The following is a 24,650-nucleotide window of genomic DNA, read 5'->3' on the forward strand; positions in this document are numbered from 1 at the left end:
AATGCGTTTGTAAGTCTCCCGTTCTGTTCCAGATCCATCATTGCCAAACTTGAACTTGGAAGTACGCGTTTGCTAACGGTTCTGGATGTGAAATAGAATCTGTGTCACGTTCACCTGCATGCGAACACTGTAGGAAAGGTCCTCAAGCCTGTCGGTTCACACCATGCTCTATTCAAGGTGGACTGGAAACAGCCATTCTAAGGAGAGATTAATATTTCGAGGAAATCGTGGAGGTCATACCCTATGGGCAATAGGTGATGGCAGCATCCAGCCAGAGTAGCCAGAATCCCTAAGGCCATACAGACTGTTGAAGATAGCGATCAAAGGTTTCTTTTCATCACCATGATTATTCCTTCCAGTATAATAAATCAATTGTCTGGGTATGGGCATGTTTTATGCTGAATATGGACGATCATGCATCTTATTGATGTATCTGGTTGCCGTCAACATATCAAAGCTGATTCATTGATGTGCCAAGGTAGGCCACGTAAGCCTAGGTAAATGACAACAAAGACTGAACAACAGCTGCCAGATGAAAAGGCTGTCGTTACATTGACCTCATTCTGTTCGTGAAGGCGATTCATTCTTCCCCCTCAAGTACACAACTAAGCAGGGCTGTACCGAGTCGGAAGCAGGTTTCTAGAAGTTGTCTACCATAACGCCGCGCAACAAGGAATCTTCAAATCCAACTTGGCCATTCCAAACGCTTCAAATCGAGTTTTTGTCATGTTGAAAAATCACGGTGTTGTAGCATCAGGTTTGGCACCTGGTAGCATCATACGAAACGTCCAGCCCTGAGCTTCATAGACCTCACGCGTGACCTTCTTAAGCCAAACGGTCGGTACAATGGGAAGCCAAAACTCGCACGTCTCAGTCTTGAGTATCTCCAATCCCGCAGCCCAAGATGCCGAGGCGCCAACTGCATCGCCGGCGGCAAGCTGCGCGTGAGCTAAGGACAAATGTATCGTCGCCGCCGTGAAGCCAGCTTCGGCTTTGAGGGCGTGCATACGCTGAATCTCTGACAGGGCGTATCTCCATCGTGTTACGGCGACGTTCTTATCTGACCTGAAGTGGGCTATCCGAGCTACAGCGAGGACAGCGCGCATGTGTAGCTGCTGATCAAAGAGCGTGTCTATACCAATTGGAGTGGCATGTTGTGTCTCGAGCTCTCTGAGTAGTAATTCTGCTGCGTCGAAGTTTCCGAGTCCGATATTGAACTCTGCCGATGAAAGTAGTAGACGCGGATAGGCCCTACGTGAAAGTTCGGGCTTGTTCGAGCTACTCAGCTCTGGCCGGAGAATCTCGGCCGCTTTGGAGTATTCTTCCATCTCGCAATACATGTCTGCAAGTCTGCTCACCAATAGTCGGCGTGTGTTTCCCCGCAGCGGTTTGGTCATGTCAAGGGAGAGAGTCTGTTCGAGGGAAGCCCTGGCGGCGGCAAAATTCCCGATGGATTGGAAGAAACGCGCTGCTGTGCTCTGGAGTCGAAATGTCACCTCGGTATCCAGAGTTGACAGCGGTAATTCTGCCTTCCATTCGTAGATGAGCAGGGAGACGTCATCGTCAGTGCACTTGATCTTGTTCTCCATCTGAGATATGTGAAGCCGTCCATGGAGTGAGTGGTCCCGCCGGGTAACGGGTCGCGGGCCACGCCATACAAAGTCGCGTATATGGGCCTCTGACTTTGTGAATTCTCCATCATTGCGGTAAAGAACGCTGCGGAAGAGCACGACGGTAGCGTGAAGATAGTAAGGCATAGACTTTCGCAACAATGATCTAGCCCTGTCCACAGCAACATGGCGCATGGCAACCGAATCCCTTTCGCAGAAGAAAAGAATAGCCTCGAGGACTTGTGTTCTAAGTGGCGTTGGGACTTTGTACGCTCTAGTCGTCTTCTCAACGATAGGCCAGGCAGCCAATTTGAGTGGTTCAGACCTGGATGATCAGATGTCAGCAGGGAAGTCCCCATGTCAGGTGTCATCGGTCAGAATTAGGCCATACCAGTCCGTATTGCCCTCGTAACATGGTGGACAAACAAAGCAAAGCACCTTCAGAGCGACTGTCCCTAGCTCTTCTACAGTCCTTGGCCGTAAGACGCGGGACAGAAAAACAGAAAATTCGGGACATAGCGACAAAGCCAGGGTGTCGTTATCCAACCTGCGTTTGATGATATTAGGGCTCTCTATGGCACATGAATACTCAACATCGTCGGAAATGAGTTTGACAAGCTCGTTTGAAAGCCCAAACTTGTCAGCATCGACAGCATCTATTTCTCCGTCGGCATTCCAACGGCGCTGCGGTCTTCGCACACCCTTCAGAAGGACCTCAGGGATTTCGACTGCGCCGAACGCTTGGAGTAAGAGCAATAGCTGATCCGCTGCCGGTATCAGTTCTGAATAGTCGACAAAAAGATTATAATAAGATGCCTTCAAAGATGGATCTGCGACCGTGGATAAGTATAAGCCCAGGGAGGGAAGACATGAGGCAGCTCACCACGTAGCTGACTTAGAATGAGACGTTGTACTACGTCCGCATGATCCGTGACTTGCGGAGCGAGAGATATTAAATGATTGAAGACTTCCTCATCATCTATGTTTAGGTATCGCTCATAACTTCCCGGCATATGTCAGTTTTGCTGATAACTACATGGGCAGTGCACACTCTTGAGTCTTACGTGGAGGGCGGAATGTCTAAAGGAAGCCAGAGAATCGATCCCAGACCACCCAATTTTCGGGCGATTTGAATATACTTTCTTCCAGAATTGCGAATATCCGCATAGTTTGTCTGTCCGTGAAATGGCTTGGCGATATGTGGTGGAACTGAGGCTTCAGGATCCAACTTGGATCTCAGGAATATTACTATACAAGCCAACCGGCGACGCAGGTCGGCATTGACACGATCGTCAGAGGCTACCCAGAAGCCATCGACATTCTCGCTGAAGACCTCATAAATCTGCTTGACGGGCGCGAGGTCAATGGAATCCACGGACAGGGCCTTGTTCGTCCGCTGGTTGCGTGGCGTGATCTGATACTGCACGTCCCGGGACAGTGCCTTTGACTTTGCCAGGAGTCGGCGGACGTCCTCGAGGTGGCTGTTGAGGGCAGGGATCAACTCTCTAGCTCGCTCTTCGTCATATTGCTTGGATAGAAGCCGAATCGAGCTACAGAGACATATAGAGTTATCCATCGCGCGGCGACTCGGAGCATTCGATGGCGACTTGTGCGAGAGAGGCAATGGCACCCCCCCTTTCATGCAGAATTTGAGCTCCACTCGTGCATCTCGGCTTTGGTCGGATTTGCGGAGAACCGACCCGCACTAGGAGTTATCAATCAACTAACCCTTGACCTCTGCCCACATTTACTGACAGAGACAGTTAGACCGCGATTCATTTAGTTCTTTATCAGCTTATCAGATCATGGCGGATCCCGTGAGTCCGCCGAGCACCGGAAGCATGGCTCGGAGATGCTGCTTCGGAGCACTAAATGCTGAGAATACGATGGACGGGTGAATAGAAATTCCACTTCGAGACTTTTGAAACCTTCAATCTGAGAACTTCCTACATCGTGTACTGACTATTTTGAATGATCAATAATGTAGTTATCTGGTCGCACGCTCCCCAACTTATTCCCCGTTGCAAAATCTTCCCACCATTTTGTTCGAAGTTGTTGAACATTTGTGATATTAGGTGCGCCTCAATCATGATCTATGCCTCGTTCCAAGACTCAGCTAGTCAGTTTCTGTTTCAAATTATCAAACACTAAGTACTCAAAGTACCTCGCTTGGATTTCTCATTCGAGACACGAGGAAAAGGTTTCGCAGTGTCGCGGACCAGAATCGTGAATAAGACCGTCTCGCTAGGGTTGCTTGGAAGCATCTTGGTTTCTTGAGAGTGACAACGGTCCTACAATACAGTTAAGTATCATCATCAATACCCGGCCGTGTAGTTCGAATCAGCCAAGAATGTTCTTCAATATCCACAGTCCTGAATCCTGAGCTGTGATCTCACCCTCGGACCTAAACAGATGATCATTGTCTCATTAATTAGCACACTTTCTCCAACAAGTTGAGCAGGCTAACGCCACAAGCTCACCGAGTCCGATGCCGGTAGTCGATCTGACTTCCCTTCGTTGCGTTGTTCTCCACTTCACCTGCCATAGAGGTGTTCGCTCACCGTGAGAAATCTGCAGCATTTTGCACCCCTGTCGTCTGGGTTTCCACCATCGAGGCTTTTCTCACCGTGAGAGAACGCTCAATGTTAACTACCCTGCAGCTTTGGGGTAACTCAGCTTAGAGATGGGATTTTGTCAGCTGTCAGTGTTCAGACTGGGACTTCCCAAGCTGTCTTACATAGAATGGCCAGCTGGCCAGCTCACGTGTCAAAACATTTGTCTCTCAAGCGACCGCGTGGCATACTGCGTGTGGGCCCTCCGAAAATCTCTTTGGTGGATGATCTTATCAATCTTATCAATCTTCCCCATGTTCATCTTATCAATCAGCGCACATCTCCCGTTTCGTGACTCGATGTGCCTGCGCGTTCGTTCTATCTCGGTCTCACCACATCCATTTCCTCAACCATCCTCACCAACAAGATGGTGCAAGCATTCAAGAGCCCGAAGCAGAAAGCTAACGAGGATACTTTGCATTTCTACGTCGCGTTTCTTTTTGGTCTCGTGTTTTTGACCTTCGTAGCCTATTGGCTGCGCGAGGCTTCCAACAAGAACCCATGTTCTAAACCAGCTCAGGGGCTAAAGGGTCCCGGGCGCCGGGCATGCGTTGACTTCTTCCGGTATGTGGGAACATGCCTTGTCGGCCCAACACTTGGATGCTAATGAGGCTCTTAGAAAGTTGGAGAGACGTGTGGATTGGGGATGGTTTGGAAGGCCCTCTTTCGGGTTCATCGCGATGGTTGGGATCTACATCGTCGTCAACGTCACTTTATGCTCGACCAACATTGTCATGAGGCACCTACTGAATCATTGGGCGTCTAGATTTGGATGGTAACTCTTTCTCACATTTTTCAAGTCTTTTCGCATCGACTAAATTGTTGCAGGATGTGTGCCGCAAACATGACGCTGTGCATCTTTTTCGGAATGAAAAATACACCCTTGACTCCAATGGTGGGAGTATCACATGCACAGCTCAACATCCTACATCGCATCGTGGGATATACTGCCGTTCTGTTGCTAGCTCTGCACGCCATCTTCTACACGATACACTTCCATCGCTATGGCAAGCTGGCTAGCTTGCTGAAACCCGAAGACTTGGCTGGTATCGGCGCCGCGATCGGAATGATCGTGCTGTTCCTCGGCATCCTGAGACACAGGAACTACGAACTCTTCTACATTAGTCACATTGCTGGCTTCGCGGCCGCCGTCATCTTGACGGGGCTGCATCGACCAAACTGGGCAAAGAGAATACCAGCTTTGATGAGTTTTGCATTCGGACTTTGGCTACTAGATCGTACCATCAGAGCCTCCAGGATGCTTTACAATCTCATCAACAACTCTGTCGCCTTCTATCCGCTCCCGGATGGAGGAACACGCCTGCTTCTCAAAAAGCCAGGTCTCCAAACTGCCTCACCAGGGACTCACATCTTCCTCTGGATCCCACGGGTTCATATCTATGAGAATCATCCTTTCACAATCGTCAACAATGGCCCTTCTGGCTTGGAGCTTGTGATGAAATCCCACCAGGGATTTACCAAAGCTGTCACATCCCATCCTCGTTCTACGGCGTGGGCATCGGTCGATGGGCCGTACGGGGTATGTCCCAACATGGATAGCTACGACAAATTAATCTTTATCGCTGGTGGGAGTGGAGCGGCCTTCACGTTTGGCCTCATGAATCGGATCCTTGGACAGTCTGAAAGACCTAAGCTTCAGTCTGTCGAGTTTGTGTGGACTGTCAGACGCACAGGTGAGTTGTATTGCATACTAGTACTTCTTTTTTGGTGCGTTTCTCTAACGTGGCGATAGATCATCTCAAGTGGTTCTCCGAGCATCTCAGCAACCTCATGAAGATGGGACCGGCTGTCAGAGTATCACTCTTTGTCACAAACGAAGAGGCGACATCAAGCTCAATAGCCCCGCCATACGATATTGCTCACGATGTCGAAAGTCAGTTACTGTCTGGAAATAGAACCCCTGGTTATGGAGCCGTATCGAGCTCCGACGATACAAGTAGTCTGCTTGCCCGAACAAACGGCCATGAAGACGAGCAGGCTTATAACCTCCATTCTAGAAGAATGGATATAAAATCGGTTATCAGTGATGCCGTACAGTTTGTTGAGAGTCGCCAAAGAGTTTTGATAGCCACTTGCGGCCCAGAATCGTTGATGGAAGCTGTGAGGGATTCGGCCGAAACTTGGCGGAAGAGGCGAGGCCTTCGAATAGACGTACACTCAGAAGACTTTTAGAACGGGAACTAGAGATTTCAAGCTAGATTTCACATCATGAGCGATAAATGGCAAGCTTCTTTCACTTCGATATAAGACGCTACTACTTGCCAAAAGAGTGACAGGGCAAATCTCACGAGGGGTAAATGAGGCATTCGTCCCAGGAAACCCAAAGCCCCTGCTGTCAGCCGGCGCAATGCCACCCAAGATGCGCCCACTTGTATGCCCATCATAAATGGGTCGCGTTGGGGCGCTTGCATTAGTGCACTTTGCTAGGATTTCAAGGTGTGTGGGGCCAAACTGACGCCGAGCCACGGTCTTGGCGGTTTATCTGATGTACGAACAAAGATTGATAAAACCTGATCCTTTTGCGCCTCCTCGGCGGTAAACTTTTGGCTTTTGCCTGCTCAATTCTCTTGTCTTTTCCCCGTTCTCTCCTAAGCCATTTGAAGCCATTTGTTGCTGCAATTCGCAATGATCTCTAAGGATCCAGTCGAGCGGCCTCTGCCCGTTGCGAATGGCGATGACAACGCCTCCCCAACGCGGTCCGAGACCGACGAGAAGGGCATCGCAGACGCTACAACTTATCCTTCCGATGATGCTGAATCAATCAGAGACTTCCCATGGACGTGGAAGGCTACCGCTCTCGTCTGTGGTGTTGCCCTCTCCTGGGGCTCTCCGAGAACACCCTTGGCCCTCTCAAGAGCACTTTGATCAAGAATTTGGATATCAACAACTCTCAGGTAAGATTTGGAAGTCAAGGTCTTGCATAGAAAGACACATACTGACTCTTTCTAGTACGGAGCTATTTCCTCGGCCACATCGCTCGTGAACACCGTTCTTCCGATTCTTGGGGGTTACGGGCTCGACCACTATGGCGTCGAATGGTAAACTCTTGTCAAAGTTTTCATTCTGTTAGAAGAAAACAAACAGCAAAAGACCTCTTTTTGCTAACATGGTATCAATAGGGGTTCTTTGGCGTGCTCAGTAGCAATTTTCATCGGCGCGGTGATATCGGCGGCTGGCTCCAACCAGGATTCATTTGCTCTAGTAGTCGCTGGCCGAGTAATCATGGGTTTCGGCAGCACTGTTATCGAGACATGCACATCTAAGGTCAGTTTTGCTTGAGTACTATGACGTTGTCAAACTTCAATCAAGAACCTGGCTAACGACGGTTGAAGATCTTGGCCCATTGGTTCCAGCACAAGGGACTCGGTTTGGTGTACGGCTTAGATCTGTCGATCGGTACGTGTCTGCTATTACATGTGCCGACATGATGCTTCAGAGACACATATACTGATGTTTGGTCTGAATTCAGGAAAACTCATCGTCCTCATTGCGAAAGCCACCGCGGTCCCGATGCGAGACGCTACTTCATTCTGGGGCTGGGCGCTCTGGATCCCCGCCATCGTTTGTTTCGCCAACCTTCTGCAAAACATCTTCTACGTCTGGTGGGTCTGGATACGTCCAGCCTGGACTCGTATGCCCACAGGCCAGCAGAGAGCCAGGGAGATCACTCGCCGTGAACGTCTGCAGGCTGGTAACACCGAAGTTGCGACTACCAACACCAGCAAGAGTACCCGCACATTGCGAGCTCTTCCTGACTGGAGCTCCCTCCTCCGCGTCCCTCGCTTCTTCTGGCTCGTTGCCTGCACCCAAATTCTCCAAGCTGGTGTGGTAGGCGGGTTCAACGGTCTCAATGCCGACATCATTACTGAGACTCGAGGTTCCACCGCTCAGCTTGCCGGATACACATCCGCAGTGCAACAGGTCATCCCTGTCATCTGCGCACCATTGATCGGCTCATACTTTGACTTCTTCGGTCACAGAATGGTGTTTGTCAGTGTCACGTCTGCCATTTGGATTCTGGTTTATTGCCTCATTGGATACACCCAGACGAACGCTCTTGGCTCCATGGTCATCGCATCTGTGGCTTCGACAATGAACGCTCTTCCCTTCTTGGCGTCGATTCCCCTCATCGTCCCTGACCAGCTTGAACTTGGACTCGTCTTCGGAATCTGGAAGGTCTTCAACAATGCTGGAAGCGTCATCGTGGACATGATTGCCGGAAGACTGCAAGACATAACCCCTGGGGGCACATATGAGCGTGTCATTGCCTTCTTTGTGGCTGTCAAGGGTCTGGAGTTCTGTCTCGGCCTGTTCTATGGGATCTTGGACCGAAAGTAAGTTGAGGTTGCTGAAACATGATATGCACTCGTCTGGTTTACTAATATCCATGCCTAGGTATCTTTCGGGGATTCTTAGCATCAATAACAAGAAGCGGATGGGACTTGAGAAAGAGGGCAAGCTTGAGGACTGCGTTGGACGTAAGCCATCTAAGGTATACACGGCAGTAGGCATTAGTCTGGTCTGCTCGCTGATAATCATCGCCTGGGTGCTGTTCATTAAATACTCCATTTAATGTTTTTGCATTGAGATAATGTCAAATTTGACAGAATTTAGCTTTACATATTGCTGGACAAGCTGCTGCATCACATTTAGGGCAGCAGAATGAGACGCAAGCTCTTTTTCCGCAGCAGAAGAACGTACTCTAAGGTGCTTACAAATATGCAGACATGTATTTAGCTATGTAAGGGGATAAGGAAGTATCATGATGAGACTTTTGGCTACTGGAGAAAGTTCCCAATGACTCAAAGCGTGTATCGGAAGTCGGGATGCCTGTCGCCCTTCTTTCCTTGGTCAATCTCTCGTGACCTCTCATCGATACTCATATTCTCCCTCTTCTTGTTGATTCTGTTCAGCAGAGTCCACATGGTAAAGTAGCCAACCGACGCAATCGTAATGGTGCAAATAGAGACCGCATGACCAATCGTGTATCTTCCGTCCGAAGTAGTGATGCGGTAGATCTGTCCAGCCATGATACCAGCGCTGTTTCCGATGGTTTGTTGTAGGCCAATCGCTGTGGCACGCTTGAAGTATCCAGCGTTGCTATTCGAAATCCACGTGACGTTGAGGCCGACAACACAGTAGATACCCGTTGCCGTGACGAAAGTCGCAAAGTAGAGGACCGAAGTTGACTTCATGTTTACACCAAGCATCAGAGCGTAGCCTGTGGCGGTGATCAAAGCCATAGGAACCATGAACATAGCACGCTTGTTGATCTTGTCCGAGATGTAAGCAATGGTGAGGTAGACTGCCGACGCCCAGATGTAGACCGGCACAGTCAGGAGCTGGGTCTTGATGCTGCTGTATCCAAACCCGCGGATGATGACTGGCAAGAAAGTTCCGAAGCCGAAAGAGCAGGTGTTTGCGCAGAATTGGCAGCCAGCTGACAGCCAAACCTTGGGATCTTTGAATGCGAGTTTGACTTCTTGTTTGTCGAACGTCTCCGACTCACCCTGGTAGACTCTGGACTGCTCAGCACGGATGCGCATCAACGCCTTGTCTTCTTCAGTAAGCCACCTTGCTGACTCGAAGCTGTCAGGAAGCAGAAGAATGAAAGCCAAGCCAACCGCCACAGAGATGACACCTTCAATGAGGAAAAGCCATCTCCATCCGGCCAAGCCGCTCGCACCGTGCAAGCTCGTAAGCCCGTAGGCCAGAAGACCGCCAAAGGCACCAGACAACGCAGCCGCGACAAAAAGGTATGAGATTCTGCGAGCTTGTTCCTCGCGCTTGTAGTATGTGCTGAGGTAGAGCGTCAGGCACGGAAAAAGACCACTCTCAAAGACGCCAATGAGGAGACGAGTTGCGAGAAGACCGGCATAATTCGTGACAAAGGCCGAACCGATGACTGTTGCACTCCAGGATAGGATGAAGAATGGGATAAGTCGACTCGGCCGGGCTCTCTTGAGAATCAGGGATGCCGGGATCTCGAAGGTGATGTAAGTCACTGAAGTCCGTGTTAGCCAGTGTTATTCGCGCGGAGGACAGGGTGTGTCATCCTACCATAGAACACAGTGACAGCGACATTCAGCTTGTTGCCCGTGAGGCTCAAGTCCTCTGTCATGCCTGCAATTGCCGCGTTGCCTAGATCCAGACCCAATTAGATTTGTTTGATTAGAGTAGACCTGTGAGTCGAGGGTTGCGTACCGATGTTGCTGCGATCAAGGTAAGCGACTAAGAAAGCAATGATCATCATTGGCGAGAGCCATGCGTCCAATTTTCTTAGAAGGCGCTTTTCCGCAGCCGGGTCGATCGTAAGGTCGGAGCTCGCGGCTGCCGAATGGGGCTCGATATCACCATCTTTGGCGTCCATTGGCATCTTTTCCGAAGACATTGTTCTATGGCCGGCGGTTGTTGAAGCGTTGTTGAAGGTCTAAGTTGATCAAGCGAATTGATGAAAATATGTTGCGACTCTGTATAGAGCTGACGACATGTCCATATGACTAGACATGGTATCCATCAAAGGGCATATATCTACCTTATGCAAAAGATGCATCACAAAGGCACGGTGAGGTCACTGCATTCGCCTATCAAGCAAAGTCGGCTTTTGACCGACGCACATGGCTAGGCATCGGGAAATTGGCAAGCTTATCGTCGCATCCAAAGACCATCCTTGTGGTCTAGCGGGGGCAAAGCCGGGGAATGTAGGATTCTTATCTCTTAGTCCGCAAATAGCCTAGAAGCGCCGAGCCTTTCCTTTCGGCAAAGTGTGGAGAGACTGATAGCCAAGTCTCTTTGGCGACTTGAATACCCCGACATCGCCCTCTGGTCCGTACAAAAGGGGCCTATTTCCCGATCTCGCAAGCACGCGACAATACTTCGGCAGACAGTCCGAGCATCTTCTCAATGGATACCCCAACGCCCAGGACGACTAATCCGAAAAGTCCGATTATTCGCAAAAGGAAGCGAGGTAGGCATGCGGTTGCGTGCGAGTCGTGTCATCGGCGAAAGCAGAGAGTGAGTGAGCTTGCAAACTCATTTTCATTTTGGCACGATACGATGGTCTCATCGAAGCCATCTCTTCATTTCCCGACAGCCTACATGAAGCACCATTACGCTGAGACTTCATTTTGAGTTGTCTTGCTGCAAACATAATTGACGGCGCCAATGCTGAACTCAGTTTGACGACGGCTTGCAGGGCTTCCTCAGACTCTAAACCAAATTCTATCATCTCACTAACTTCACCTCGTCAGTGCAATGGTTCGCGACCATGTTTCAATTGTGAAAGGCGAGGAGTCGGTTCGTCGTGCTCCTATAGTCACTTAGTCGAAGACGATGGCCCGAGAGTGTCTCAAGGCCACCGCGATCCTCTCATGACTTCGCCAAGCGCCAACTTGGCGACCCCAGTCTCACCTCCTTCCACGAACGCGATCCCTGCACGAGATGCTGAGCAACCTGATAGCTCCTCGGGTTCCAGGACCTTTCCATCAAGATCTTCGAGTCGTGGCGGAGGGCGGCAAGGCGAGAGTAGCGGCCAAGATCAGTCCTCAGAAAACCTCGTCGGCAATCTCTTCAAAAGCCGCGATGCGCCATCCTTCTTCGGCTCTTCGTATTTCGGCCCTCAAGCCGCCGCAAAAATCATTCAAGCGCCGGCTCCAGAGCTATCAAGTGGTCTCAGCTCAAAGCCCCAGGCGGGATCAACTCATTCATTTAGAGAAGAGAATGGCCCCTTCTCTCAGATTTGGGATCTCCTCGGGCTGCTACCGCGCAAGAAGTCCACAGTCGACAGGCTGACGGAATGCTTTCTCAAGGAGCTCAACTGGGCAATTGACGCGGTCCAGCCAACCTCCTTCAAAGCCAAGTACGAAAACTTTTGGTCTCGCAAGTTCGGCTTTGATGACTTTGCCACGATTGATCTTCGCTGGCTGGCCTTGCTGTTCATTGTCTTGGCCTATGGGGTGTTGTTGGACTGCCCAAGGCCGCGGAACAGGGAGGTTCAGCGTGAGGTCTATGACACATCACAGCGGTTCTACTGGGCTGCTCGGAGAGCCATTGTGATTGCCCCAACTTTCTATGGCGAGTCAACGGATCTCGTGCGAGCTGGTGTTCTGGTCACTCGGTATCTCATTTACACCCGTCGTGTACCGGAATCGTGGCTCACAACGAGTTTTGCTATGCGGATGGCTCAAGCGCAGGGCATGCATATCGACGGTGAACGGTGGAGGCTTCCCAGGAAAGAAACAGAGACCAGGCGACGACTATGGAGTAATCTCTACATGCTCGATAAAACCATAGCACTAGCTCTCGGCCGGCCGTTTGCTATTGTTGATCAACAGTGTCTTGTTCAACAGGCTTCCAATGTCTGGCTAGACGACCTAGATGACGAGGAGGCTGCCTCAGTCCCAGAAGCACCCCTTTCTGAGCCAACCGCGAGCGTCTTCAGCCGGCTCGCTCACGAACTCGCCGTGGTCGTAGGCAAGATTCAAGAGCGATGTTTCGGTCTATTCACAGTTTCATATGAGACGGTTCTCACGCTTGACAAAGAGATCGATACCTGGAGAGGCAGGCTACCACCGTATTTCGAGTTGGAGGACCCGGACATCTCCAAAGACGACCGTCTCCCTTTCCTCCCCTGGCAGAGATTACATCTGCACAGCATGTACCATTTCGCAAGAGTCACACTACATCGACCGTTCCTTCTCCGCCAATCCATCACAAATCGGTACAGACATAGTCACGACGTATGTATAGCTTCCGCCTGCGCAGACCTTGACATGGGTCTCAGAATGTTCAATCAACCTCTGAACGACCGCTTGAAGTGGAGTCTGGGACCACATAACCTCTTCAATAGTGCTCTTGTCCTGGGCATCATAGCTGTCCGCGACCCTCACTCTCGACGTTCTCAGGCCATCCTCGAGGACTTATCTGCATACTGCGAGATGCAGAGAAATGACGTCTGGCTCAATGAGTTTGCCCTCGCTGAAGTCAAAATAGTTGAGCTCTGTGTCAAAAAGGCAAGGCAATCTCACCCGCCACCAGCCAACACCCTAGTACCGCTAGCTCTGGCTTCAGCTTCACCTAGCAGGCGCTTCTCTCAGCCCGTTGGCCAACCGCCAGTAATGGAGACACAACCTCAGTTGCCAGTTGAAAGTCCCGACTTTGATCCTCTGATGGCTGGTCTGGGACTTCCTTACAGCACGACAAGCGCGCAGATGACGTGGGATGATCCTGGATTCTTTCTTCCCGAGAGCGGAGACCTATCGCAATGGGAGCATGTTATCAACACTCTTATGCATGATCATGCAAGCATGTGATCTTAGCATGAGTTATAGAGTGGCAATTTGAAAAATATGAGGAAGTCGCGGATTTAGGTCTACATTTAAGCCAGTGCAAAAACTATAGACAGGCATTTCCAGTACTGGATAAAACATAGCATCATCTCAAATGTTTTTACCAGTGAGTATAAAGTATCCGCTGTTGAGACTAAGTAAAATGAAATAACAGATGAAGCCTAGCTTTCCGGTCTTAATTCGGAAGGGCGCGAGCAGACTTTTACGAAATCCAGTTGAGACACCTAATCTTCTACGACCGCTCAAGTCGGGTTGCTAGAACGTTCGCCCGAAATATGAACGATAGCAGGAGAATATTGAAGTTTCATAAATATGATTGGTTTTACTTTCTAAATACTTCGGTATCTACACTCGCTTTTGCTGCTGTCATGAATACAGTAACTTTTCCCAATTTCCTTACGCAGCGGGGCACTTGTCTCCGTTCTGGGGTAGTTAATTAGTATGTGAAGGTTTCCATTGGAAAAACGTTTATGTAGACTTACCTCGGAAATGTCGCCCGGCGCAATGCACTTGCAGCCATCCTTGTTGTAGCGGACGCAGCACTGTCGATACAGTTAGTAACTTGTCTCAAACGGACCGATTCATCTACAAGACCACTCCTGGCCTCGAAGTGGCTTTCATGAACAGTGAACATTTCGGTTGGCGATTAGCAGTGTGACTTACCCAGGCACCGGCGCAAGCGGCTCCAACACCACCGCAGTTGCTCTTAATGCACTCCATACGGACGTCAAATACGCTGTTGCTGCTAGTGCGCTCAGCGGCAACGCTGGCCATAGCCAGGGGAGCGGTGGCGAGGAGGATCAGCTGGGTGATGGTAGAGAACTGCATGATGGCGACTAGGCTGTTTAGTTGCTGAGAGAACTGGATGGTTGATTGATTTGTTGGTTGAAAGATTGAGTGTTTGGCTGGTTGATTGACTGTTGATGAGGAATTTCATCTGCCATGATTACTGATTCTAGCTCGGTATTTGTACTTCTGATCTTTTAGAATACGGCATTATTGCCATCCGGCGTCCGGCATTGCCTTCCCCGGTCGTTGCGGCGGGCATAATTCTTCTTGCCCCGGAGGCTAACGACAATTAATCTCATTCAAAAGCTGATGCTGTATTTAATTACTTTGACTTTGTTTTGCAGTCCACAACGCGCTCTGTCCGAGTATCGGTGTCGGTTTCGGTTAGTTACGAGTCAGTGCAGTAAGTATTACTTGCACAATAAACCGACCTGTCTTTGTCCATACCTTACTCGTAGCTAGCAAAGCTCCTTTAAGCTTTCCATACGGATACAATTTCCTACCAGGATAGCCAGGGCAAGATTTCGCGGTTACGTAGCATAATTAAATTGAGTCTTGGGCCGATTTTCAAGGGCGCGACTCGCCAACCTCAGATACTCGTATTCCATTTCTGCCAAAGTTGAAGCTAACGAGCCGAAAGCTTCTCTATCGGAGAAATGATCGACACACAACTATTTCCTATTCGTTGAGCATCCAATGCAGTCAGATTAAGATGGCAACATCATCACAACTCGTTGCACAATTCATCGCCTTTAAGCGTACGGAACTTCAATTTCCGTAAAGACCAATTTGCGGTATCTGTAGTGAACCTCATCTCGTCGGACAGCATAGAGGCCCGTCTGAGCCGACTCTTGGCCTTGTAGGGCTTAGGAGCCCCGGATGTCGGAGTTGTCCCGCAAGGCATGTGCATTACGGCTATGCATATCCGCATTGTCAGTGGAGAACTACCTAAGTGGTAATTCCGGGGACTTGGAAACTCTAAGTCGTGCAGGACGGAGGGTTTTACAACAATCTCTGTATACCTACTTACCTAAGCGGCATGGCTCTCGGAGTTCGGGACTGAGCAAGATACGTCACAATGCCCCTCAAGTTGACTAGCGATCCCAGTAAGATGGAAATATCGATGTAAGAAAGAGTCCAAGTTGGCAGGTCTAACGGATAAATATGTGTGTTCATTCTGCAGTGGTCTATGAGTGCTTCCTCAGCTTAATGGAGTCCATTGACCTTGACTTCTTTCACTCCATTCACACCGTTCACCGCTTTAATTCCATTTGCCCCATTCATTTTCTTCTGGGGGTTCTCCTCGTATTCCACCTTATTAACCAAACTGCCTAGGCCGTGGCTCATCACGATGCGAAGGTCATCCCCAGGAGCCAAGAAAACAGGCGGAGTTCTACTCACACCGATCCCGTGAGGAGTCCCCGTCATGATCACAGTCCCGGCCTCCAGCGTCGTGCCTTGAGACAAATACGCCACGATCTCGGCAATGGAAAATATCATGTCGTCCCCTCTACCCTCTTGCATCACCTCGCCGTTGAGGATCGTCTTCAGCTCAATGACTGAAGGGTCTGGGAGGCTGCTCGCGCTGACGATACACGGGCCCATCGGAGCAAAGCCGTCGAATCCCTTTCCGAAACCCCATTGAGCACCAGCGAACTGATGCTTTCGCGCCGTGACGTCGTTGGAGCACGTGTAACCGAGCACGTAGTCCATGGCATCCTCCACGCTGACATTCCTCGCGTCACGGCCGATGATGACCGCTAGCTCAGCTTCGTAGTCCGCTTGAATATCTGTTGCCTGATGAGGGATGAGGAGTGGTGCGTTTGACGCGTTGAGGCAGCTTGCGGGTTTGAAGAAGAGAGTTGGATGTTCTGGAAGTTCGAGGTTCATCTCTTTGGCATGCTTGCGGTAGTTGAGACCAATGCAGCGGATCGTGCCGATTTCTTTGCGTGTCAGGGGCGGAAGAAGTTTCTGGACGTTGAGGATCCTTGATGTTGGCTCTGCTGAGGCGTCCAGGGCTGAGATTCCAGTGAAAACCCGCACCAGTACAGGGAGGGATGCGGCCAGCGCAGCTCCAACTTTTGAGAGTGTTAGAATATGATTTAACTTGACCAGGAAGAAGAGTTCATACCGTCGACAGTCTCGTCGACTGGTTCGCCGATGTATTCCCTCCAATCATCTTCCGCGATGAATCGCACAAGCCGTTTCCATCTCTGAAGATTGTTAGTTACAGATACCTACGATGACAATGTTGCTTTGAAGCCCACTTACAGGAGTTATCATCTTGACTGACTAATTCTGAGGCTCAGTTACGAAGAGATTTAAATTAGTTGATCGTGTTGCGTTACAGCCCCAGGTGAATTCGGATGAGCTTGTTTGCGATAAGAGTCGGTATGGCATTGCCTATGAGGCGGATATAAACACCCGCATCCAGAAGACAGTCCTCCGACTATTGACCGGATGCTGACTGCATCGGGTGACGTCGGTCATCCTCCGTAGTCGTGGCGTTTTCCCGATGGCTTCGGGAAATGTGATCGGCCTTTTCTCCAAAACCAAGCCCAGTATCCGCACCAAGATAACGTCGGGGATCCTCACCCCGCAAAGCCCACCTTAAGTCGACAAGAGATGGTCCGGTAGATAGATAAAGACTGGTCGATAATTATGTAAAATTCTATAAACAACCTGGGGAGAAACGTGGTTCTGTTCCTTTTGTCCAGACGCGCGCCCACGCGATGCCGATTCGGCCACTTTGCCGGACCCATCTCCGGTGGGCCAGACTTCTCGGAGGCCCGAACGCTTGGGTCGGTCTTCTTATCTCCATTTTCACTAGCTTTTGGCTTTCGAGAGATCCGTCTATCCATACAGGTCCTCCACAAGAGTCAGAAAGCTTTGCCTGATTAAGGTAGTTGAAGTTGTGGCATGACTGTTCCTCTGAGGCCGCTGAGGCCAAAGTTGTCCGCCACACTAGCTGATGGGCCAGCAAAATTTGCGGCCCTCGAGTGGGTCACACTTTCATCCACCCTTCCCACAACATTGTTAAATTCAAAATGAGCTACATCTTTTAACAACTAGAACAAGCACAATAGCTCAGGGGTAGAGCGCTGGGCTCATAACCCAGAGGTCCCTGGATCGAAACCAGGTTGTGCTACGAAAACTGTCCTTTTGCGAGTGTTACCTCCTGTCCTGATCTATGCATTGTTTCCTTTTGTTCTTTTGTAGGGTGACAAGGACTTGAACGTCTAGAGGGGGCACAAAGGACAATGAAACCTTTGCCGAACTTCAGTTAGCTACTCCTCCGAGCCTCGATTGTTCGGCGAGGTGGGCGTTATGAGGTGGGCGTACTCTCTTTCACCAGAGTTCAACGCCAAAATGTTATTGATAGACGTCTTCATCATTGTACTTATGGTTTAGGACGACATTCTGGTCAACTTTCATTGTATGCCGAGCCTAGCTCGATTCTGTTCACCTCATAACCTTCTGTCAGGACTCTCCCAATGATTTCCGTGGTCGTTGGTGGTATTAATGTATCATGAACATTCCCATTGGTTGCTTGTAAGTGCTTGTAGTTCAAGGTTTTACTTGTATCAAAACGATGGATTCACCAATGCCCACCGACCATTACGTTATTCTCGGCGTCGGGAATGACGCGACACAAGAACACATTGAATACGCATTTCATGGCCTGGTGGAAATAGCTCGTCAGTGTAGTCAGCATGAAGCATATGACAGAGCGGGAAGACCTCGGAGTGCGAACCTGGCCAGTTCGTCCAGAGACCAAGATTCAAACAGAATGTTAACCCGACATGGACACTTTTCAGTCTATCAAACGCATATCACAACGGCTTACAAAGTTCCCAGTGACCCTCTTCTGCGCGCGCAATACGACAAGTCGAGACAACCCATAGTCAGGGCCAAGAGCTTTCGTCTCCGCAAGTTTTCAGTGTGGAAAAGACGCACGTCTGACGATGATGTTCCGGAGATCGCAAGTATCAAACAAAAGCTGAAAGAAAAGCTGAAGAAAGGCAAGAAGAAATTTGAAGCTGCTTTGGAGACAGCGGCGCACAAGGCGGAAGAGGTTGAGGTGCGGCAGAAATCTTGGTGGCCTGAAGTACTTGCCACTCCCCGGGAAAAGAGCTTCTACCAGCAGCCGGCAATATCACGGGCTCAGCCTCACCAACTTCAGAACAAATACCACCTATGCAGAAGAAGTCTCGAAACCCCAATGATTTATAAAGACGTTCGCAAAACTCCGAAGGGCTATCAAGTTCGAGATCGGGATGCTACTACTGAGTTGTACAATGGGGACTCACATAGCTTCAACGAGGCCGTGGAGCCAAGAGAGTTGACAATGCGCAGTCCGCCCAATAAGGCGCGACTTGCCCCTCCTGGGCGACGGTCGGCTTGCATGGATAACGTGTCTCGTGGGTGGAAAGGATGGTAACTGACGAACAAGGGCCTTCCACTCCCCGACTGTCCCATTCGCCAGGAGTTTGATTCGAAGTGTCTCTGTAGAAGTGCAACTCTACGACTTGCATGATGTGCAGGCTTACTTAGCGAGACTTTGCCTTAGATTCAAGTAAGTGACGTCAAGTAAACCTAACGGATGTGCCTGTAGCCCTATTGAAACGACAAAAGCCCGACTGTATTGACTGTGCACCACTACCAGCTGCTGACTTGGGCGCTCATATCATTTGTCATATTCACAGTCGCGACATGCTCATTGCGACCAGTCATTTGCGGCCGTCAGAATTTGGCAATCCTGATCATAAAATCGTTGATTGCGTCCGGTATTGCGGCGGAAAGCGCTCATTGCGGGAAAGCGTAATTATATCAGCCCCAATGCTCGCTTTTGGCAGTAAGATAGTGGTACTGCAGAAATGCAAAGATGTTCGGAACGTGATTCTATGAACAAAATGGATAGCTTTAAGAAGACTTTGCAAACCCTTCTCAAAAGAAAAAAGAAGAAAAGAAAAGAGAAGAAAAACCCTAGGTTCCTTGTAATTTGTATGGGAATATGAAATAAGAAGAGTACGAACCAAACTAGCTATCCAAGTCTCTTCTATACACGATGAAGTATGAATGATGATTGAATTGAATGAAACGATATTTGTTCTGACTGCCGAATGTCATAATTTCCTTTAATCAATCTTTACGCAAGTCCCAAAATCTTTCATCGCTTGAGCAACTACCACCAACCCTCCCACCGCAACGGAGGCATAAGACATACAGAGTAATACCTCTACTCCGAAGAAAACACGTACTTTATGTGCATTTTTTCCGTTGCGGATTAGTAGCTGTGGTCCCATCGTCTCAAAAACACCTACGAAACTTGGGCCAGTGCAGGATCCAAACACAAGCCACATCATAATCCACACACGCTGATACAAAGCGCTCTGACCAGTTCGGAAGCGAGAAAGGAGACCTATGATAGTGAGTGGCGCAGACATTGCAACCAAAGTTACATACATCGCTTCCATATTGAGTGGATGTACAACGGTGTTGACCAAAGATTGAAAAAAACCCAATCGAAACAGTGGGAAAAGTCGGGATAGTGCAGTAGATAGGCCTGTGCTTCGAGTTTCTTCCCTGTGCATCTGCATTAGAAGGTTGTCGTATGAGTCTCCTGACAGGCGGCCGACTGTGCCCACGACCTCGAAATGCTGTTGTTGTTCCGGAGTGCCTGTTGCCCTCAATCTCGACCGCAGTTCATCCAAGCCAGTAGACTCGACAACAAATATGTTCTCATACTGTGGACACATGATGTTGCCCACAAGATTGATGACGGACATCCAAGCATATGGGATGACGGTGAATCCAAAAGCAGCGTAGCCATATCGTTCGACCTGGTCACCACGTGTTTGATAAAGCGTTGCAATTGCGAACAGGAGCTGCACTAGAGAAGCAATGGCCTTAATGAAGTTGGGGCTAGCAGACACAATTATGTGTTGCGACTGATCTTGCCGAAAATATGACGTTATAAAACTGGCCCGAGGTCGTTTCTTTGCAATATTCTCGTCGTCATGATCTCCGATGAACCTCGCACCTGCAAGTACAGGCACCAGTTCGTATCCTTTCGGCAAACAACAGCGACCATGAATACTTTGTGCAAAGAATGGAGGGAGCTCTGCAAGCCAAATGTTAGCACCGGCAACTTTGTTCCGTCAAAAAGGTGGCTTTTGAAGCCGTAAGACATACGGCTGCTTTTGTCTTCCCAGTTTCCAATGTCGCTCGCCTGTTGTTTTGGTTGGGTATGGCATTTCTCATTCGAACTTTGCGTCCCAGCCCTATCATCAGGGCCATTTCTCAGCTTCTGTGCGGGAGCCACAGTTGGCCCTTCCTCTTTCTGACTTGGAATGACTGTGTAAATGGCGTGTGCTCGAGCCGCTACTTCCAGAGGGGTAGCTCCAAATCTAGCAAAGCTTCTGATCTTTCGCAAGCCCCTTAATGTACCCGTTCCTGGGAAGACAATGGCGTGTGCAATAGCCAATAAAGTATCGTAGATACTCTGGCCCGGTTGCGTGGTAATGGTCACTGCATGGGCACCATAGTTGCCTAAGTAGAATACCAAGATATTGATCCATGTTGTAGGACGACAAAGAAGATGACAATTGCCTCGGTGAAAGAATCCTGGTACATTTATCGAACACCCCAGGTTATCGTGGTCGTCAGCACTACCGTTGTTGCTGCCTGTCTGGGCGTAAACCTTCGTAAGGCTCGCAAGTAGGACTAAGATTATAGGATGACGCATGTTCCGTGAAGGTCTCATAGTACAGGAAGATGCTCGGATAAAAACGTAACAGGGCAGCATATTGCTGTACCTGTAATCTCGTGATCTCGAGAGAACGGAGAAAGGCAATTGAGTCTAATTATTCAAAGACAAGTTTACATGCGCACACGGAAAAGTGTTGCTTTATATAACCCTGACTCAACTCATGATATTATCGTATGTGTATGTTGTCTGCTGCGAGATGACGTCGTCTGCGAGCTGACGTGGGAGGCGGATTGATATGAAATGCGAGTTGACGTGGGTTTCGAGATGACAATGAGCTTCAAAGTTATGTAGGCGAGGAGAGAAGCCAGCTACATATTGATCCGCATTGATGTTCATCATTCCCCGAAATTGAGAATTCTCCAAGCGAATCGATTTAGATACCGACGTCATACTGAGAGTTACGGTGCGGCACTCTGTATCTCTCATTGGCAATTGTTAATCAAGACAAAGAGTACGTACATGCATGCGCTGAATAGAGTTTCGAAGGAAAGGTAACGTGTAAAGGTTTGAGTTATATTTCAGAGATGTTCATCCCAACTCCAAACAGACGATGTTCGGAGCCGCGCAAACGACATAGCGTCTGTCCTCCAATACGAAAACAATATAAATTACAATCCATAGAAATGTTAGCATCTCCACCTTTCAAAGATTGTCCAATTGGCGTTGTGGCAGAGTGGTCTAATGCGCAAGACTAGAAATCTTGTTCCTTCGGGAGCGTCTGTTCGAATCAGGCCAACGTCGTCTTTTGCTTTTGTGTCCTTTGGCTTTTCAATTTTGATCTTATTTTTGGGCGCCTATCCAAATCCGCAAGGTTTAGAATGTTTTGGCATTGCAGCAGGCAGCTTTAAGGAAGAACTTATAAGATTGTTATTCAGGTGCCTGGAGTACTTCTTGCAGAGGATCCTGTTCGTTGACCTTTAACCCTATTGGGATTAGCCCATCCATTTGTAAGCGGGGTCTCATCAGACAACTTCCCGAGTCCCGCCTTCAAGCCACGGCCATAATCTACTTGACTACTTGGCCCCATCCAAGAAGTCACGAAGAGCTCGTCACAGCGTGACTGTCGTTACTGAAACATCAGAGTACTCCATCTTATACCGGATCGAATGACAGAGCCTGGACAAGGGCATAGATACGCCTTCTAGCAACTAACAGAAACGATGGAGACATCCAAGCCCAAAAGAGTCAGGAGGAGAAAGGTGAGTGGCTCCAACTCCTAACGCCTACCTAGCCGGGTGAATGCAACCTTCAAAGAAACTGACAATGGAGTTGAACCGTACAGGCCTGCGATCTGTGCTATCATAAGAAGATTAAATGTGATGCAAAAGAGCCACGATGTTCCGGTTGCAAGTTATACAACTCAGAGTGCACTTACACTGGCCCGACGAGGGCGACTGCCGTGAAGTCGAATCAGTATGTCTTCACTTCTAAACTCTCCGCAGAGAAATTTGGTCAACTGACGGATTATTCAAAATAGAGCCAAGAAGATCGAGATGCTGGAAGCCAGACTGGCGCAACTGGAGGCCCAAAAACAACCCTCGCCCAAGGCATCCAACCCAGAATTCTTGCTGGCATCTTCGGTGCCCGATTCAGCTGCAAGTATCTCTGAAGAGGAGCAACATATCTGGGCGACAAATACTGATTCAACACTAAACGAATCACCCGGCTCCTCTACCAACCCAGGCTCAAGCATCTCGGGTCGCGAATCCAGCAAAACACTCCCGCCCTTGCGTCAGATTCTGCCTTCGATAGAAGACTACTTTCAGAACTCGAATCAGGTGCTCCCTCTATTTGAGCGAGAAAGCTTCGTTAAGATGCTGCGAAGTTGGTACGCGTATCCGGCGCACCGTAAATCAGACGTCTGGGCCGCCATCAACGTTGTCTTAGCCCTGGCACACCGGCACTCCTACGCTTCCAGTTACGAAGAGACGCAGAATATGCAGCGATATATCGACAATGTTCGATCCGTCTTGAACAAATTGGTCATCAATGATCCAAGTATGCTGGTCTTGCAGACTTTACTTGGACTGGTACTCGTATTCCACGGCTCAGCGGACCAGGGCCCGGCGTCCATACTAATTGCAACTGCAATTAGGCTTTGCCAGAGCCTTAGACTTCATACAAAGTCTACGGCGCAGGAATTCGAGCCGGCTGAGACTCTCCAGAGGAGTCGAGTCTTTTGGATCGCCTTCATACTCGACCGCGACCTAGCAATGAGATTGACGCAGCCGCCTATGCATCAAGAGTCAGAGATCGACATAGACATTCCATCTCTACATCCTCCGGATGATGTAGGTATGATCATGGGTTTCTCTGGCCAAAAGTTCAATTACTTCCGCAGTACTGTTCAGCTCGCCTACATCCAGGGAAAGCTGTATCACATGTGTTTCTCCGTTCGGGCTCTCAAGCTTCCAGACCAACAAAAGAGTCAGAACATGCTTCGCATCCGTGAGATGCTGGAAAATTGGCAAAATTCAATACCTATGGAATTCCAGCCAGAGCTGGCAGCAGCAACCGTGGCCGCTGAGTACCTTCGATACATTTGCCTACTTCACTACACCCACCTGCAGCTAATTGCAACAACACACTACACAGACTCGCACCACCTCGAGTGGCTTCAAGGGTTGCTCAGCTGTAACAAGGGGAGTACTCCGGCAGTGCGGTCCGACCTAGCAGCACGGCTTCCAAATTGCTGGGACAGGCTGGTTACTGAGGCGCGGACTTGCATGCATCTCTATGCTGCAACACCCGAGAATGACTCGGCTCTGACTTGGTATTTGGGGTTTCCTTCTTCAATCCTCACAATTGTTGCTAACGATTTTGTTGCAGGCTAGTGTCGTGCGGCTACCTCACAAGTATCATGTTCATCACCGTCAACAACCTGGCCTGTCCAGATAACCCGTGTCGACTGACGGATCAAAGCAACGTCGAATCGGCCTTGCTCCTACTCGAGCGTCTCATAAAGGCTACAGACGACGGAAGACTCAAGAGGATCCACAGTGCTTGCAAAGATATCAACGAGAGGGCGCGACTTGCCGTGCTGTCAAGTTCATCAGACGAATTCTCACACTTCAATCCTCCCGGGCTTGAATTTGGAGACGAAGACCCTCTTGATGACGGAAGGTGGGGACTAGTCGACAACAATTTTTGGACGATGAACGAGTATGCCTCAAGTTGATCTGACCACTTGGGAGAATGGGGGCACAGGCGTCAGTACGGGTCATAAGAAACAGAAAATAAGGCAGGCTACAGCTGGGAATGGCGCAGAAGAACAGTGACGGGAGCAGCCTCGTATTATTGTCCAAAATGCAGTTGCTCCAGAACAAAGTGTATCTTACAATCTGTTTGTCCGCATTACATACAAGAGCATCTGCTGTGTTATGTGACAATCAAAGATCCCAAACGAGTAATGTCATACATAAGGTAGATCTGAGTGATTCATTGTCCGATTTTCACCCGACTGAAGGTGCCTTCTGGTGCCTGCACTCCCGGTACCTGC

At 49.4% G+C, this 24,650-nt stretch overlaps 7 protein-coding genes across 7 annotated transcripts; 4 read left to right on the forward strand and 3 right to left on the reverse strand.

The window, feature by feature from the left end:
- Positions 1 to 556: 556 nt before the first annotated feature.
- Positions 557 to 3,209, reverse strand: HER10_EVM0006622 (uncharacterized protein). The gene is made up of 4 exons (XM_035476203.1): positions 2,675 to 3,209; positions 2,494 to 2,612; positions 2,002 to 2,440; positions 557 to 1,935 (listed from the first exon to the last, which is right to left on the reverse strand). Exons 1-4 carry the CDS (start codon positions 3,184 to 3,186, stop codon positions 738 to 740), a joined length of 2,268 nt encoding a protein of 755 aa, XP_035330733.1. The 5' UTR covers positions 3,187 to 3,209; the 3' UTR covers positions 557 to 737.
- A 1,380-nt stretch (positions 3,210 to 4,589) lies between these two features.
- On the forward strand, positions 4,590 to 6,415 carry HER10_EVM0004334 (uncharacterized protein; the record flags this gene model as incomplete). Its single annotated transcript, XM_035473983.1, has 4 exons — positions 4,590 to 4,786; positions 4,842 to 4,997; positions 5,051 to 5,916; positions 5,976 to 6,415. 4 exons carry the CDS (start codon positions 4,590 to 4,592, stop codon positions 6,413 to 6,415), a joined length of 1,659 nt encoding a protein of 552 aa, XP_035330600.1.
- Positions 6,416 to 6,783: 368 nt separating this feature from the next.
- On the forward strand, positions 6,784 to 8,816 carry HER10_EVM0004833 (major facilitator superfamily transporter; the record flags this gene model as incomplete). Its single annotated transcript, XM_035474464.1, has 6 exons — positions 6,784 to 7,137; positions 7,193 to 7,281; positions 7,363 to 7,507; positions 7,576 to 7,639; positions 7,713 to 8,577; positions 8,639 to 8,816. Exons 1-6 carry the CDS (start codon positions 7,018 to 7,020, stop codon positions 8,814 to 8,816), a joined length of 1,461 nt encoding a protein of 486 aa, XP_035330623.1. The 5' UTR covers positions 6,784 to 7,017.
- Positions 8,817 to 9,196: 380 nt separating this feature from the next.
- HER10_EVM0003580 (fungal specific transcription factor domain-containing protein) lies at positions 9,197 to 13,554 on the forward strand (the record flags this gene model as incomplete). Its single annotated transcript, XM_035473252.1, has 3 exons — positions 9,197 to 9,214; positions 11,131 to 11,160; positions 11,692 to 13,554. 3 exons carry the CDS (start codon positions 9,197 to 9,199, stop codon positions 13,552 to 13,554), a joined length of 1,911 nt encoding a protein of 636 aa, XP_035330555.1.
- A 365-nt stretch (positions 13,555 to 13,919) lies between these two features.
- HER10_EVM0002573 (uncharacterized protein) lies at positions 13,920 to 14,418 on the reverse strand (the record flags this gene model as incomplete). The annotated part of the gene is made up of 2 exons (XM_035472279.1): positions 13,920 to 14,132; positions 14,254 to 14,418. 2 exons carry the CDS (start codon positions 14,416 to 14,418, stop codon positions 13,920 to 13,922), a joined length of 378 nt encoding a protein of 125 aa, XP_035330491.1.
- A 1,167-nt stretch (positions 14,419 to 15,585) lies between these two features.
- Positions 15,586 to 16,662, reverse strand: HER10_EVM0001138 (fumarylacetoacetate hydrolase; the record flags this gene model as incomplete). The annotated part of the gene is made up of 3 exons (XM_035470894.1): positions 15,586 to 16,457; positions 16,511 to 16,592; positions 16,651 to 16,662. The coding sequence occupies 3 exons, from the start codon at positions 16,660 to 16,662 to the stop codon at positions 15,586 to 15,588; spliced, it is 966 nt and encodes a 321-aa protein (XP_035330402.1).
- Positions 16,663 to 22,186: 5,524 nt separating this feature from the next.
- HER10_EVM0001303 (fungal specific transcription factor) lies at positions 22,187 to 24,550 on the forward strand. Its single transcript, XM_035471058.1, has 4 exons — positions 22,187 to 22,350; positions 22,434 to 22,564; positions 22,629 to 23,924; positions 23,981 to 24,550. The coding sequence occupies exons 1-4, from the start codon at positions 22,312 to 22,314 to the stop codon at positions 24,327 to 24,329; spliced, it is 1,815 nt and encodes a 604-aa protein (XP_035330420.1). The 5' UTR covers positions 22,187 to 22,311; the 3' UTR covers positions 24,330 to 24,550.
- The last annotated feature ends 100 nt before the right edge of the window (positions 24,551 to 24,650 follow it).

The sequence above is a fragment of the Colletotrichum scovillei genome (assembly GCF_011075155.1).
Source record: "Colletotrichum scovillei strain TJNH1 chromosome Unknown Contig00008, whole genome shotgun sequence".
Classification (NCBI taxonomy): Eukaryota; Fungi; Ascomycota; class Sordariomycetes; order Glomerellales; family Glomerellaceae; genus Colletotrichum; species Colletotrichum scovillei.